The 17,218-nt window shown below is 40.4% G+C and overlaps 1 protein-coding gene across 1 annotated transcript in view; it reads right to left on the bottom strand.

The window, feature by feature from the left end:
• Cenph (centromere protein H) overlaps window positions 1-9,036 on the bottom strand; it is a 24,711-nt gene extending 15,675 nt beyond the window's left edge. The window contains exons 1-5 of the mRNA XM_010637294.1: window positions 8,804-9,036; window positions 7,631-7,686; window positions 5,919-5,967; window positions 4,738-4,812; window positions 2,626-2,682 (exon numbers count right to left, since the gene is read on the bottom strand). Of these exons, the coding sequence (XP_010635596.1) occupies window positions 2,626-2,682; window positions 4,738-4,812; window positions 5,919-5,967; window positions 7,631-7,686; window positions 8,804-8,928 (362 nt within the window). The 5' untranslated portion in view covers window positions 8,929-9,036. The remainder of the gene's footprint in view (window positions 1-2,625; window positions 2,683-4,737; window positions 4,813-5,918; window positions 5,968-7,630; window positions 7,687-8,803) is intronic.
• Window positions 9,037-17,218: the final 8,182 nt, after the last annotated feature.

Genomic DNA, 17,218 nt, shown 5'->3' with positions numbered 1-17,218 from the left:
TTTGGTTTTTTGAGACAGGGTCTCACTATGTAGTTGAGACTGACCTGGAACTCACTGTGTAGCCCAGGCTGGTCTCAAACTCACAGCAATCCTCCTGCCTCAGCCTCCCAAGAGCTGGGATTATAGGCGTGCATTCCACTTTCAGTGGAATTTTTAATTTCCTGGATATCTGTTTGAAACTGTTTCATGGATTCCATTTCTTTCCTGTTGAGTGTTCATGGTTTCCATCATTTTCCTAAATGCCTCTTTTTTTTTTTAATCTGTTTCTGCTGTAGAGTCACTAATCATGTCTTTCATTATGGTCACCATCTCTGTAGCTGAGAGATTATTTCTGATTTGATTTCTGCTAGAGAGCCTTATTCATCGGCTTTGTTACTTCTGCTATTAGCACTTCAGAGTGCAAGTAGGTGACTTTCAAATTATTCCACCTCATTGCCCCTTGGATTTGTCTTTGATCAGCTGGAAGGCTGAGGCTGCTTCAGTGTCTTGTCGCTTTTTTTTTTTTTTTTTTAATCTTTTATTCCTGGATTGATAAAAGCCAGTATTTAGAACCCTTAGAAAATGACTACTTCTCAGAGATACCTTCCAGGTAGAGCCGGCTTTTGTTTTTTTTGGGTACCAGGGATCAAACTTGGATCCTTGCATTTGCGAGGCAGGCAGTGGAACCACTGAGCTAAATCTCCAGCCTGCTGGCTTTTGGGTTTTGAGTCTGTTGCAAGATCCTGTGCTTCAATTTATGGGGGATGAGAAGTTGCTGCCTATTTTGGCTAGCCCTCGGTTCTTTGGCACTGGCCTATAGTATTGTTTATGATCCTTAGGTAATCAGAGCCTTGGCCTATCAGGAAGAACAACTGATTAAAACAATTATGTCACCTTGGCTAACATAGTACAATCAGCAATAATAGTAGCATCAAACACAGCCTAGAAAATGAAAAACTGTGATAATGATTAATTTGCCACCTTGAACTGTATGAACTATATTGTGGTTATATAACAAAATGTAAAACAAACCAAAAAATTGAATACAGTAAATATTCCATCCATATGGTTCTGGAAACAGCCAGAGCAATTAGACAAAAGAAATAAATAAAAGGAATAAGGACAGGAAAGTAAGAAGTTATTATTATTTGCAGATGACATGATACTTTACCAAAAGACTTTTAGATTTAATAACCAAATTCAGTAACATAAGTGGATACAAAGTCAACACTCAAATATCAATAGCTGGGTTGGGCATTTAGCTCAGTGGTTCTACCACCTGCTTCACAAACGCAAGGTCCTGAGTTCAATCCATGGTACAAAAAAAAAATTAGTAGCCTTCTGGCCTGGGGGTTTAGCTCAGTGGCACCACAATTTCCTCTCAAGCACAAGGTCCTGAGTTCGATCTCTGGCATCACCAAAAAAAAATCAATAGCCTTCCTGTACATGAGTAACAAACTCATGGAGAGAAACTAGGGAAACAACACTGCTGGGAGTGATGCACTGTAGATCACTATGGCCAGGCCTAACTCACTTCCTCCCATGGAGGGCGTGGTAGAGCAAAGCCTGGCCAAGAGAGGACTATCTTCCTTCCCAACCATTTGCTAGAGAAACATCAAGCATTATTTCCTGCAGACCCTGGCCATTTCCTGTTCCAATCAGGCATCCCCTTTCAGTTCCCTTACCTACACTGTAAATAAAGGTGCTGAGGCCGGGTGTGGTGGCGCAGGTCTGTAATCCCAGCACTCGGGAGGCTGAGGCAGGAGGATCGCTGTGAGTTTGAGACCAGCCTAGGCTACACAGTGAGTTGCAGGTCAGTCTCAACTACACAGTGAGACCCTGTCTCAAAAAACCAAAATGGTGCTGAGGATGCAAGCCAAGCTTTTTATCACATCAGGACAAAGAGTTTCCACCTGGCCTCAGCTATGTAAACTTTACTTCATCTTTGTCTTTTTTTTTTTTTTTTTTTTTTTTTTTTTTTTTGGTACCAGAGATCAAACTTGGGACCTTGCACTTGTGAAGCAGGTGGCAGCACCACTGAGCTAAATCCCCAGCCCTCTTTGTCTTATTCCTTAAATTTCTTAATCTCTCACCATTGTTTCTTACTCTGTGAACCCTTTAGCCACTCAGACTGTGGCACAACATCTTTCACAGTAACATCAAGAAAAATAAAATACTTAAGAATTAATTTAGCAAAGAAAGTGAAACACCAAAAGGAGATTGAAGAGGATATTAAAAAATGGAAAAATATTTCCTGTTCTTCGACAGAAAGAACCAATACAGTGAAAATGGCCTAGGCCGGGGATTTAGCTCAGTGGTTTCGGTGCCTGCCTCGCAAAAACAAGGACCCGAGTTCAATCCCTGGCACCAAAAAAATAAAAAGAAAAAAGCAAATGACCACACTTCCAACACTTATACTAATTTAATGCAGTCCCAATCAAAATATAAACAGCATACCTCACAACTAGAGAAAACTATCCTAAAATTCATTAGGAACCAGAAGAGAACCTTTACAAATTCAAAGGAAAAGACTGGGGATTTAGCTCCGTGGTTCTGCCACCTGCCTTGCAAGCAAAAGGTCCTGAGTTCAATCCGCAGTACAAAACAAAAACAAAAGCCCACCAAAATTTAGAGGAAAAAGCATACCTGTTCCCAGTGTTAATTTTTTCCAGGTCATTCTTAAGTGCAGCTGAAAGTTGTATCCTGTAAGTAAAAGGATTGCATTACAAAACATAGGTAACATATTATTTATTACTATTTTATATATATATTTTTTTGTTTGTTTTGTTTTTTGTTTTTTGGGCCAGGGTCTCACTATGTAGTTGAGGCTGACCTGGAACTCACTATGTAGCCCAGGCTGGTCTCGAACTCACAGTGATCCTCCTGCCTCAGCCTCTCGAGTGCTGGGATTACAGGCACGTGCCACCATGCCCGGCTAGCATATTATTTATTAAAAATAGTTCCTAACTACGAGTTAAAGATTGATTCCCCTTAAAAGATATATAAAAGATATGCAGGTTTTAAAAATGTGCATGGTAAATACTTTGAGACATAAATTATAAAACATGAAGTAACTCAAAGACTAAAGAGGCAGTAGCACACAGCTGTGCATGTCCTGCCCAGGGCTGCACGGACCTGAACCTGCCCTGAGCTGGATGTAGTCTCTATGTGTGCAGGGCTGGGGCAGTGCTGAGGACCACAGAGATCAGTGTGGCCTGAGACAAGGAAGTCAGGGAATATAGCCATTTGGACTGGAAATTCAGAACTTCTACTGTAGCTTACAATCCAACTCAAGGAGCTAAGAAACAGCTAATAATGAACAGAAAATGGGGCTCAGGATATAGCTCAAGTGACAGAGTATAGTCCCCAGTATCCCACAAAGAATAAACCAAGAAAGCAATTCAGTAGTAGTAGCTATTTCTTCCTTTCGGAGTATGTAAGCACACAAAGTAAAAGAACTTTATCTTTTGATTAACTCTACAAAGAAACTCATTTAGGAATGCCAGAAACAGAAAGAAGTAACTATAATAAAAGACATTTAATTGAGATTATTGAATCAAATCAAAAGTCTATAACTTACTGTGTTTGTCTTTTTTTTTTTTTTGATACCGGGAATGAACTCAGGTCCTTGCGCTTGCAAGGCAGGCCACTGAACCGCTGAGCTAAATCCCCGGCCCATGTTTGTCTTAACATACTCCTGAGATATAAGGATGAGGATACAGTCCAAGAAATGTATCACTAGGTGATTCTGTCCTTGTGCAAATGTCAGAGTGGACTTAAACTAAGATGGCTATGATGTCACTGCATGATATCATACTATGCCACCTCCATTTTCTATGTAGTTTGTTGTCACACAATACATGACTGTAGTTCTGAACCTGAACAGACCAGGATAGAGTCTTATACTCAAATATCTGTTGAACAAATTAAGACCAATAACTATATTTAATCTGGGTGTGCCAGGACATATGTGTAGTCCCAGCTACTTGGGAAGCTGAGGCAAGAGAATTCCTACAGCCCAGAAGTTTGAGACCAGCCTGGCAAACACAGGATACTCTATCTCAGGGAGAGAAAAAAAAAAAAAGCCAGTATTTTAAAAAATAAAAATTAAGCCGGATGACAATTCTTTTTCTGAATTAATAGTATAATAAATAAATCCATGTAATCTTTTCAAAGGACAAATGAGATTTATCCATACATTTCTACTGTCTTGATTAAAGTTTCCTTACTATCCCTACCTATGTAATTTCTTCTAAGGAAAATAATATTGCAAATTTTCTCTTCAGGGTTTAATTTTTTTTTTTGAGACAGGGTCTCACTACACAGTTCACGCTGGACTTGACCTCACTATGTGGCCCAGGCTGGCCTTGAACTTGTGATCTTCCTTCCACAGACTCCTGAGTGCTGGGGGTTACAGGCATGTACCTCCACCCCTGGCTCTCAGGATTCAATTTTTTTGTTGTTGTTTTGTTTTTTGTTTTTTTGAGACAGGGTCTTAATATGTAGTTGAGACTGACCTGGAACTCACTGTGTAGCCCAGGCTGGTCTTGAACTCACAGTGATCCTCCTGCCTCAGCCTCCCAAGTGCTGGGATTACAGTACGCCCAGCAGGATTCAATTTCTTGTGACTATTATCTAATCATCATTTCACTTGATTCATTCATTTTTCCTAGTTAAAAAACAAAAAGCCCTCCACCTTACCCTCATATCCATTTCATAGTAAGTTCACAATGCTTATACTCAAAATGTAATAGTTACCTGCTCAATGCAAGACTTTTCATTTCCAAGGCAATTTTTACCTCTTCAATTTCATTTTCCAGGTCTTCAACTTTACTATTAAAGAAACATAAAAGAATTTCAGCAACATCAGAAAAATTCATTATTGAAATAAATGTATGTGGGCTGGGGATTTAGCTCAGTGGCACTGTGCCTGCCTCAAAAGTGCAAGGTCCCGAGTTTGATCCCCTGTATCAAAAAAGAAAGAAATGTATGAAGCAAACCTTTGAAAAGAGTAAAATACCTCTATTTGAAGAAGTATCCTATAGGCTTACCATATCAATGCATAGTTACAGATATAAGCTGAGGTTTTTTGGCAGTACTGGGGACTCAATCCAGGACCTTCACACTGAGCCCCATTCCCAGCCTTCTACTTTTTTTGGGACAGGGAAGTTGTTATTTGCCCAAGATGGGTTCAAACTTGGCAGTCCTCCTGCCTCAGCCTTACAAAGTACTGGGGTTAAGCAAAACTAATGCTTCCTTTTTTAAAAACTGAGAATAAAGTTTGGTGTTTTGTTTTTTTTTTGCGCTACCAGGGATCAAACTCAGGACAATGGGCTTGCAAGGCAGGCGTGGTGCCACTGAGCTACATCCCTGCCTAGATAATAAAGTTTTAATAAAACATTTTCATTATGTTGTCATTACATCATAGTGGTGAAGCTTTCCTAAAAAAACAGATGCTTTCTGAACTTTTCTCAGTATCTTCTAAAGGAATGCCATAGAATACTAATGTGAGCATTCATCTATATAAGTCTCCATTCCAGTCAATGGCTTCCCAATATGTGCATGCAATTATTTGGAAAATAAAAGAAAGGAAAAAGGCAGCTAATGGTATAATAGGGATAATATGATTTTCTAAAAATTAATTCAATTTTATTTTATCCCATTCCCCTCCTCAAGTTTCCTCCCTTCTCTGTGTACAAAACCTTTGTTTCCATTTTTTCCTTCTACTTTCACTGCTTTTTCTTGTCCCTCTTCCCTTCTCCTTCCCTCCTCCCTTGTTCCCCTTCCCATTTGAACACTTTCTTCCCATTTTCCAACATCCATGATACATTTCAGTACTTATTTCTACTTTCAGTTTCTCACCACATACAATATGATATCAGTGACAATATGATTAAATCAGAATAAAATTACAAATAAAAATTTAAAATATGACATACGCTTCAATTTGTTTTTCTTGTATGATTTGTTCTGGAGTTTTTTCTTCATCTGCAAATAAATAATTTTTTGAAGTCAATAACATTTTAGAACAGCACTGTGCAAAAGGAATATAATGTACACCACAAATACAAAAAACTTTTTTTCAAAAGATAAAACTTTGTATGTCAGTTTATATAGTAAAAAAATAAAAACATGAATTAATTTTAATATAATTATTTAGCCCAACAAGTCCTAATTATTATTCCAATAATGTAATAAATTGTAACATGTAATCAATTTAAAATTACTAATGACATATTCCACATTTCCCTCTTCTGCGTGTATTTTTTATTTATAGCCTGTCTCACTGAAGACTAACCACATTTCAAGTTTCAATACCCATACAGAACTAGTGGCTGCCAGCCGGGCGTGGTGGTGCACGCCTGTAATCCCAGCACTCAGGAGGCTGAGGCAGGAGGATCACTGTAAATTGGAGACCAGCCTGGGCTACATAGTGAGTTCCAGGTCAGTCTCAACTACATAGTGAGACCCTGTTTCAAAAAACAAAAACAAAACAAAACAAAAAGAATTAGTGGCTGCCGTAGCACTGAGAGACAGAACATCATTAATTATATCTCTACGGAGAAGGAATTGAGGATTGAACTTGGGCCTCATATATCCTAAGCCAGTGTTCTACCACAGAACTATACATCCTCAGCCTGAGAGAACCATTTTAGGATGACAGAAAAATAGCTGGGCATCAAAAAGCCAATTAATGTCAAAAAGCCAACTATAAGGCCGGGAGTGGTGGCCCACGCCTGTAATCCCAGCATGTGGGAGACTGAGGCAAAAGGATCACTGCAAGCTCGAGACCAGCCTGGACTACATAGTGAGTTCCAGGTCAGTCTCAACTACACAGTGAGACCCTGTCATCCTGTCTCAAAAGAAAGGAAAAAAAAAAAAAAAAGCCAATTATAGGTATTATAGGTGTATATATATATGTTAGCAACAAACAATTAGAAATTAAATTTAAATTTATAAACAATGGCATTCAAAAGCATTAAATATTGAAGGATAAATTTTTTTAAAAGTATGTTCTTTACACTGAACACTACAACTACTGAAACAGATATACAATGCACATATGTCAGGAGAATCCATACTGTTAACATACCATAGCAGTTTTTCTCCTATCAGTATATAGATTCCAACTGAACCGTAATCAATATACCTCAGTGGGACAAGAAAGAGAAATAAAAAGAGCCCAATACTTTCTATGATAATGGAACTATTTCATATCGACATTATCCAATAGGGTACCCAGTAACTTCCAGTACTCTGGGAGGCCAAGGCAAGAGAATCACAAGAGCCCATCCTGGGCAACTTAGTAACTTCGTGAGACCTTGTCTCAAACTATAAAACAAAAACAAAAGGCTGGGGATGTGGCTAGGTGTGAGGGTCCTGGCTTCAATCACCAACTCCACACACAAAAAAAAGGAAGGGGATGTTAAACCCTTTCTTCAGAGACCACGCCCACTATCCTATCTAAATGTTTCCTCCTTTTTGTCAGGCCATCCTGCCTTCACAGGTATATTACCTTGCATGTTTTTTTTAATCTGTTCTGCTATAGTACATATACAAATATAATGTCTTGTAAAGTTGATTTTCTTTCCCATAGGATACTGTTCATTATCAAACTCATATAACCTTATTAGAAAATGAAACTACTTACTTGCATCAATTATCGACTTATATTCTAAGAGTTGTTGTTTTGTTTGTGCTCTCAGCCTGTAAGCAGATGAAGAGAACAGAGTCACATAGCTATGGACTGAGGTATTATTATCATACAATGAACTCATTTTTGTTGTTGCAAGCTGATGTAATAAGATGGGGATAAATAAAGAAAACCAGCATTAAGTCTTCTAGTGAGGCCCCATTTCATTTAAAAATGGGCACACCTCGCAAGCGGGAGGTCCAGAGTCCGATCCCCAGTACCAATAAATAAAGAAATAAATAAAAATGGACACAAAAACCTCATTTAAAAGGGAGCACAAAAGCCCAGCGATAGCTCACACCTCTAATGCCAGCACTGCCAAGGCTGTGGCAGGAAGAGTTTAAAGCCACGATGGGCATTTAGCTCAGCTGTCCCACTGCCTGCCTCACAAGTGCAAGGTCCCGAGTTCAATCCCCGGTACCAAAATACAAAACAAAACAAGTAACTTTTCGAGTTTTCAAAGGAAGACAAAATGGAATGTAGTGGGATTACATTATATAGTGCATATTACTATGTAGCCCAGGCTGGCCTTGAACTCCCCATCGTTCTGCCTCAGCCTCTCAGTGCTGGGATTACAGGCAGGCGATACCGTGCCCCACAGGAGGGAATTTTTAGTGAGGTTTATTTACTAGTCAAGACTTTTTAAATCAACAACAAAGCTAAAAATATAAGCATACACACACACATATATACATACATACATATATATATATTTTGTAGTACTAGGGACAGAACTCGGGTTCTTGTGTTTGCGAGGCAGGCGGTGCATATTTTTTTTAAAAGTCCCCTATGATTTAGACAAAAGGTCTGCAAACTTCTTTTTTTCCTGTAAAGGACCAGCTATCAAATAGTTTAGGCTTTGGGAATCTTATTTTCTAACTACTCAGCTCTACCTTTGTAGCAGTAAAGTTGTGTCCCAAGAAAACTGCTTATAGACACTGACATTTACATTTTATATAACTTCTGTGTGTCGGGGAATCTTGCGGACCCCCAGTAGGACGGCTTTGACTCAAGGCCTGTCTGGCCATTGGTTTAGAAGACTGAAGTCCTTCCTCACCAAATGTTCCCTATCAACTGCTTAGTACAAAAGAAAAGCATCGCCGGCTCCGGGCACGCGGCCGGAGGAACAACCTGAGAAGCAGAGCCATGCGGTCCTCGCTGCGTGCTTCCCGGGCGCCGGAGACCTGCGGAGGACCTCCTGCCCCAACGGGATCCGCGGACCCAGCGCCTGGTGCTTCCTCTGCCTGCTGCTCCATCGCCTTCTAGGCGGCGCCAAGAGAACCAGGCGGTCAGACCCGGTCCGGAAGACACTGCTTTTCCCGCTACAGAATTGACTCCCGGAAAGAGCCCTAGGCCCCGCCCTCCGCCATGGGAACCGCCCCTTCCGCCCTAGGCCCTCCCCCTTCCGCCCTAGGCCCCCGCCCCTTCCGCCCTGGTTTGGTTCGCTGAGGTGACTGATCTCTGCTTTCTGATTCACTCCCGGGGTGGTTATGGGCCACTAGTAAATGGTTCCAGGAGCCGGTTGTCGGGGTACAACTCAGTGGTGGAGCACCTGCTTAGCATGTGTTGGATGCTTGGCGCCAAAACAAAAACCTCTATCCCCTCAAAAAAACACAAAACTGCAAAGAGCTTTCACGCCTGCTGCAGCCTGAAGGGGAGAAACCGCGACCTAAATGGCCATTCAGGAGAAGCTTGTTGAGTCCCCTCGGTGCCCCCTTCCCTTTCTTGGAGAGCGGGTGTGGGCGGGGGTGGGGGAACGAAACACTGGGGAGTTTTTTCCCCCCCCCCCCCCGTACCAGCTGATCGAACTCAGGACCTTGCGCAGAACACTGGCGAGTTGTAAGATTTTCCCGGAAGCCGGGAAAACGCATTATCACTGAGCTCCACCTCCAAGCCCTAGAAGATTTTCGATCTGAGACCAGGAGGTCAGTTTAGCGCAGGAACGCGTGGCTCAAATTTAGGTGTCTCTGCGGGCTCGTGAGAAGCTGGGGGCCCGAGCCGTGCCCTCGCGATCCCTCTGAGGTGTTAGCTCCCCCAAGTGTCTGCCTTGTGACTCCGCAGGTCACAATTGAGCTGTGAAGCAGCTGAAGAAAACAATTTGCATGCCAGACAGGCAAATGCCAGAGCAGTTTTTCATTATAGTTCCTTGTGTAAAGGACACTTTGCTCTTTTTTTTTTATTGAGTTTATTGGTACATTTAGGGATACAGTACAGTTACATTCATTGTTGGGATCATGTACCTTTACATGGCAAGTCTTGATTCTCATTTTTTTCCCCTTACCTCTGCCCTCCCTTCACCCCCTCCTCCCCTCCCCATCTACAAACACTTTATTTTCATCTTTTCATTCTCTCACATTTTTTTCTTTTCCCTTTTTGTTCTTCCCCTATGTATCACACCTTCCCTACACCTTTAGCTCCTTTCCTCCCATTTCTAAATGTCAGTAATCTTATTAGAATCTTATGCATTGTTGCAGAATATTCACACCAGGGAAACTATTCGGTATTTACACATGTGGGACTTATTTATTTCACTTAGGAGTATATCTTCAATATGTATCCATTTTCCTATGAATGAATCTATTCTCTCGCTCTTTATGGCTGAGTAATATTCCATTTTATAGAAAAACCACAACTTCTTTATCCAGTTTCCAACGGATGGGCAAATAGGTTGTTTCCAAGATTTAGCTATTACAAACTGTGCCGCTATAAACATGGGTGCACATACTTCTCTGTGATATGATTCTTTTAGTTCTCTTGGAAAGATACCCAACAGAGGGATGGCTGGGTCAAATGGAACCTCCAGTCCAAGCTCTTTGAGGTATCTCCATATTGATTTCCATAGTGGTTGCACTAGTCTGCACTCCCACCAACAATGGAGGAGGGTTCCTTTCTCCCCACAACCCCGCCAACATTTGTTATTGTGTGATTTCTTGATAGCAGCCATTCTTTGTGGGGTGAGGTGGAATCTCAGTGTTGTTTTCATCTGCATCTCTCGAATGACCAGTGATGTGGAACATTTTTTCATATATTTTCTTGCTGCTTTTACTTCTTTGTATGAGAAATGTCTGTTCATTTCGGATGCCCATTTTTGGATCGGGTCTTTATATTTGGGGGGACTGATTGTTTTGAGTTCTTTATATATCCTTGATAATAGTCCTTTGTCTGAGGTACAGCTGGTAAAAATTTTTTCCCACATTGTAGATTGTCTCTTAGTTCTGCTAATGGTTTCTTTTGAAGTACAGAAGCTTTTTAGTAAGATGAAATCCCAGTTGTTGATTCTTTCTGCTAGTTCCCGTGCTACTGAGGATTTGTTCATAAAGTCTTTTCCTATACCAAAGGGACACTTTGCTCTTAACGAGCACCACGCCTGCTACCTCATGGAACAAGAGGTAAAAAAACCAGAGGACCTTTAAAGCGAGTTTCCCCAGCCAAACTGAACACCCAGTGCTAGTTATCAGTCATACAGCCCTGGGTCGAACTTCAAATTCAAGACACAGTGGTATGTAAAATAAGACGCTCAGTCTACTACTCCTACCCCAAACTCATGGAATATTTTATTTATTTTTTTGAGACAGTGTCTTGCTGTGTAGGTCAGGCTGGTCTTGAACTCAGCATGTATCCCAGGCTGGCCTCCAACTGAGATCCTCCTGCCTCAGCCTCCTGAGTGCTGTAAAGGTGTGCACCACCACGCTTGGCAATCTTACAGGTTTTTTTTTGTTTGTTTGTTTGTTTGGTTTTTTGTACTGGCGATCAAACTTGGGACCTTACATTTGCAAGGCAGGCAGCGTCATCACTGAGCTAAATCCCCTGCTGGTAATTTTGTTTTATAAAAACGTGATCTTGCTGGGGATTTAGCTCAGGGGTTCCACTGCCTGCCTTGCAAGCACAAGGTCCTGAGTTCACTTAAGCACTTATCATAACTGCCTTCCAGTATTTCTTAGTCTTATCCTTGAGACTAGCTCTGTATTTTGAGTTAAGGAACATATCAGGGAATTACAAATTTAAAATGGACAAGTGTTCAAGAGTATGAAATAAAGACAAAGTACCAAGAAACAAAGTCAGTTCAGTCTTCAAAAACTATATGATCAGCAGAGATACCAAGAAGCCACAGCCCAAAATAGTCCAGGATCATTAAAAATCAAACCTCCTGCGGCATGGATGCAATCCACCCTGCTCCAAAACACAGTAAGAAATTTCCCAATTGATAAGGGTGCGAATTCCAGCTGGTAAGGGACAAATGCATATGTAGAAGAGTCACTAAACTGACCTCTAGTTACCTTTATACCTATTAAGAATCACACTGAAGCTGGGTGTGGTGGCGCACACCTGTAATCCCAGCACTCGGGAGGCTGAGGCGGGAGGATCCCGGTGAGTTCGAGACCAGCCTGAGCTACATAGTGAGTTCCAGGTCAGTCTCACTACATAGTGAGACTCTGTTTCAAAAAACAAACAAACAAAACAAAACAAAACAAAAAAAGAATCATACTGAAGATAACAGGCACAACTAAAATTCCAGTTCTACTTGGGATGACATCAAGACAATGACTCTGCCTTCAGAGTAGATGGCATAAAAGCTGAATATTTGCCTTTGGTTGAGTCAGCTTGAGACTTCTGTGCCCCAAGTATTTCCCCTTGGGCTTGAGCATAAGAATAAAATGTCTGCTCTGCTACTGTGCTTCTATCTGTTCTTCCTAGAGAGAGAACAAAGATTCATGTTTGTGAGCACTTAGTTGCTTATCAAGTGTCCACCAACCAGACGAGGGACGAAAAACAATGCAGCTGTTCTCTGACCTAAGAATGCATCAGAATTATTGGAGGAGGGTAGTTAAATATTTCTCAGCACGCCTAAGATGCTGATTTGCATTTCTGACAAGTTCTCAGATAAAGTTGCTGTTGCTGACTTGGTATAGAACTTTGAGAACCCAGGTAATAATGGATCACAGTACTTAGAGGCAAAAACCCAAACACACACACACACACACACACACACACACACACACACACTGAGTCTGCAGTAAAACAAGAAAGAGTAGCTATAAAGACGGGAGAGCTAGTTTTTAGAATGACCAATACTAAATTTAGATGAGATTATGAAACAGTGGGATAAATGAAACAGGAGAGTATCATTAATAGAGGGTAAAACTGAAACGAGACTAGAACTTCTGCAGCAGTTATAGCTGGTAGCTACTGCTGTAACTAGATGACCAAGCTCGGTATCAATAGCACAGTGGTCTGATGTAGGACACCAACATCATGCAGGTCACCTGTATCCTTGCCTAAATGTACAATCTGAACTTTAAAGAAATCATCAGACAAATTGAAAAGGAGGGACATTCTATCAGATAGCTGACCTGAACATGTCTCTGCTGAAAAACAGAGCAGGGCAGTTGTTCTATGCAGAGGGGAGGTCAGAAAAACAAAACAAAAAAAACAAATACACTTAGACCGAACCTTGGATTGAATAAAAGCCCTGAGAAAAACAAAAACAAACAAAAAAGATGAAGAGTGAAAGTCATCGTGATCTGACAGAAGCTGTTGGCTGGGATAGTATAGGCAAGTCCAACTAGAATAGACTAAATAACTGATGAGAGAAGCTGAGCTGGAGCCAGTGAATAAAGGTAACTTTCAGGCAGTTTCCTTCTAAAGGACAGGTGAGGGTCAATGTGGCCTTTTGAGGGAATGTTGGGAAAAATTTGGGGGTGGTTTGAAATGAGTGTGTGTGTGTGCAATAAAGAGTTATGAGGCAAAAAAAAAAAGATGAAGTCCTATGATACATTTGTAATATTAAGTAAATTAGACTATATATAATTGTGGCTTTTTGAAGAAATGTCCTTCTTGGAAATGCATGCTGAAATATTTTAAGGTAAAATTACTTTGACTTCTGAAACTTACATTCAAGTAGCTACGTGAAAAATAAAAAAGGGCTAAGTACCCACAAATATGTATATAATGCCCCCATGCATATATATCTCTATAATTTTAAGATTCATCTATGTGCTGGGTGTGGTGGCACACACCTATAATCCCAGCACGCGGAAGGCTGAGGCAGGAGAGTTTGAAACCAGCCTGGGCTACATTGTGAGTTTCAGGTCAGTCTCAACTACATAGTGAGACCCTGTCTCAAAAAAAAAAAAAAAAAGATTCATGTATGTAAGACAGGTAGGGTAGTGCACACTTAAATCCCAGCACTCAGGACACTGAGGCAGGAGGATTATTGAAAGTTCGAGGCCAGCCTGGGCTATATAGTGACTTCAAGGCTGGCCTGAACTACATAGTGAGTGAGACCTATCTCCAGCAACAACAAAACTCTGTGTAAATTAGAATTCTGTCCCCTGTGAAAAAACTAAAATCCCTTTTTCTGTCTATGGAATATTTACAGAAGTCAATCAAGTACTTTCCCACAAAGAAAATCAGGAACAAGTTAAAAAAGGTGTCATTTTATAGGACTCAGCTCCAGTGATTTTTTTGTTTTTGAGACAGGGTCTCACTATGTACTTCAGGCTGGACTTAAAACTCACTATGCAGCTCAAGTGGGCCTCAAACTTGCGGCAATCCTGTCTCCTGAGGGCTGGCTTTACAAGCATGTACCACCACACTTAGCTTTCAGCAAAATTTAAAACCACCAATATAAAGATGACTGGCAAAAAAAATTTTGGACAAGGGCAAGAGATTTAGCTCAGTGGCACTGCACCTACACCTGCAAGTGCAAGGTCCTGTGTTTGAACCCTGGTACCGGCCCCACCCTGCAAAAAAATTTAGGACAAAAAAGACTACAGCCCTACCTCAATCCTCTGGGGAGACTGATTTCAGGTCCCTGCTCTGCTGGTAGCAAAATCCATGGATGTCATAGTTCTTACATAAAATGTAGAGTATTTGTAGAGCCTGCATATAACCTTCTGTTTTTTTTTTCTTTTTATTGAGTTTATTGGTACAATCTAGGTATACAATACATTTACATTCATTATTGGGATACTGTACCTTTACATGATAGGTCTTGATTCTCATTTCTGTTTTATTATAATACCAAATACAATGTAAATTTTATGCAAATAGGTGTTATATTGTATTTTCTTAAGGAAAGCTGACAAATCTGACATTTAGTAAATATGTGATTTTTTTTTAAAAGACAGGATCACGCTATGTAATTCAGGCTAGCCTTTGAACTCATTATGGAGCCAAGGTTGACCTTGAACTTATAGTGGTCCTACTTCAACCTCCTGAGAGCACACATTATAGGAGTGTAGTACCAGACCTGAAGACCAGCACCATATTGAATGGGGGAAAAATGAAATCCTAAAATTTATATGAAACCATAAGAGTCCAAATAGCAAAAGCAACCCCAGAAAATGAGAACAAAGCAGAAGGCATCAGAGTCCTGGATTTCAAATTACGCTACAAAGCTAGCGATAAAAACAGCAGGGCATTGACACAAAAACAGACATGTGGATCAATGGAACAGAATAAAGGGTACAGAAACAAAAGATGCCCACTATCACCCCTCCCGCTCAATATAATACTTGGAACTATAGCCAGAGCAATCAGGAAAAACAAAGAAATAAACAGGATACATGTAGAAAAGGAAAAAGTCAGACTATTGTTATTTACTGATGATATAATCCTTTACACTGAAGACCCCAAAAAATCCACCAAAAGACTCCTAGAATAAATTTGGCGAGGTTAGCAGGATACAGAAATTAACATACAAAATAGTAGTATTCCTATACACCAATAATGAACTCACTAAGGAATTAGAAACATACCACTCAATAGCTTCAAGAAAAATTAAAGAAGAATCAGTTTAACAAGGAAGTAAAAGACTTCTTGTAATGGTGTCTAGATGTCTCCCCAAACCTAGTGCACATATAGGTGGGGCATTTTGGAGCTGTCTGGGATCTAGGGTGTGTGATACTGGGATTGAGGGTATATGATGCTAAATTAGCCCACTGATGGGAATTACCATAGTTCTGGGTGTGGATAGTAGAAGCTCCACCCTTGGTGTGGGTGGCATCAGTTAATAGGCTTAAAGCCTGGATGGAATACAGAGGAAGGGAGTCAGACTTGCTGCTGCTGCTTTCTGTGCCCACCCTGCCATGGACTGTTTCTCCTCAGGCATCCTGATCTGCATTGCCACCCTGCATTAAGAACCAGCTGACCATGGACTTCCACAAACTGTGAGCTAAATAAACCTTCCCTGGCTTAACTTGTGGATGCCAGATATTTTGTCTCAGCAATGAGAAAAGTAACTGCAACAACTCTATAACAAAAACTATAGTTCTGTGAAAAACGAACTAGAAGGTGACATCAGAAAAATGGAAAAATAACTCCTGTTCCTTGATTGGCAGAACCAACATAGTCAAAATGACCATATTTTCAAAACTGATGTATCTGGCTGGGGATTTAGCTCAGTGGCACCACGCCTGCCTCACAAGTGCAAGGTCCTGAGTTTGATCCCAGGTACGAAAACACAAAACAAAACAAAACAAAACAACTGATGTATAGAGGGAGGGAGAAAGGATAGGCTAAGAAAAAAAGGGAAAATAGAAGGGAAAAATGGAAACAAAGCTTTTGTACATAGGAGGGGAGGGGGCTTGAGGGGCTGAATGAGAAAAGTAAAAATTTTTTAAAATCACAGATGTATAGATTTAATGCAGTCCCAATCAGAATGCCAACAGCATTCCTCACAGAACTAGAGAAAACAATCCTAAAATTTATATGAAACCATGAGAGTCCAAATAACAAAAGCAATCTTAGGCAACAAGAACAAAGGAGGCATCACAGTCCTAGACTTCAAATTAAAGCTAGTGATAAAAACAGCATGGTATTGGCACAAAAACAGACATATGGATCAATGAAACAGAATAAAGGGTACAGAAACAACCCCAGGCACACTCAACCATCTGATCTTTGACAAAGGGGTGAAAAACCCACACTGGAGGAAAGATAGCCTCTTTTACAAATAGTGCCGGGAAAAGTGGCTATCCACATGCAGATTTGGATCTAAACCAATGTCTCTCAGCATACAACTGAACTAAAATAAAAATTAAATAAAGTTCTAAATATTAAAACAGAACAATCTGCTAGAAGATAAAAACTCTTGAAGATACAAACATAGGCAAGGACTTTCTTAGCAAAACCCCAACTGTTTAAAAAAAAGTAGTAAGAATCACAACTGAGATTATATCAAGTTAAGTTTTTTCCACAGCAAAGGAAACAAGAGTGAAGTGACAACCTACAGAATGGTAAAAAATTTTTAATTATCCCTGGACAGAGGACTAATAGCCAGACTATATTTAGAACTCAAAACAACAACAAAACACAGACACACTAAAAACTAAACACAACAAAACCCTTAAAAAATTAGATGGCCCAATAAAAGACCCAATAAAAAAATGGGTAACTGAAACGAATAAACCTCCCAGGAAAAAAAACGGCCAATAAGGACATCAAAAAAATGTTCCACACCCTTGGCCATTAGGGAAATTCAAATTAAAATGACACTGAAGGCTGGGGATTTAGCTCGGTGCCACCATGCCTGCCTCACAAATG

The sequence above is a fragment of the Fukomys damarensis genome, unplaced genomic scaffold, assembly GCF_012274545.1.
Source record: "Fukomys damarensis isolate Sample0158 unplaced genomic scaffold, DMR_v1.0_HiC HiC_scaffold_1, whole genome shotgun sequence".
In the NCBI taxonomy this organism is placed as follows: Eukaryota; Metazoa; Chordata; class Mammalia; order Rodentia; family Bathyergidae; genus Fukomys; species Fukomys damarensis.
Note: the sequence above shows the minus strand (reverse complement) of the source record. Positions and strands in the feature narration are given on the sequence as shown.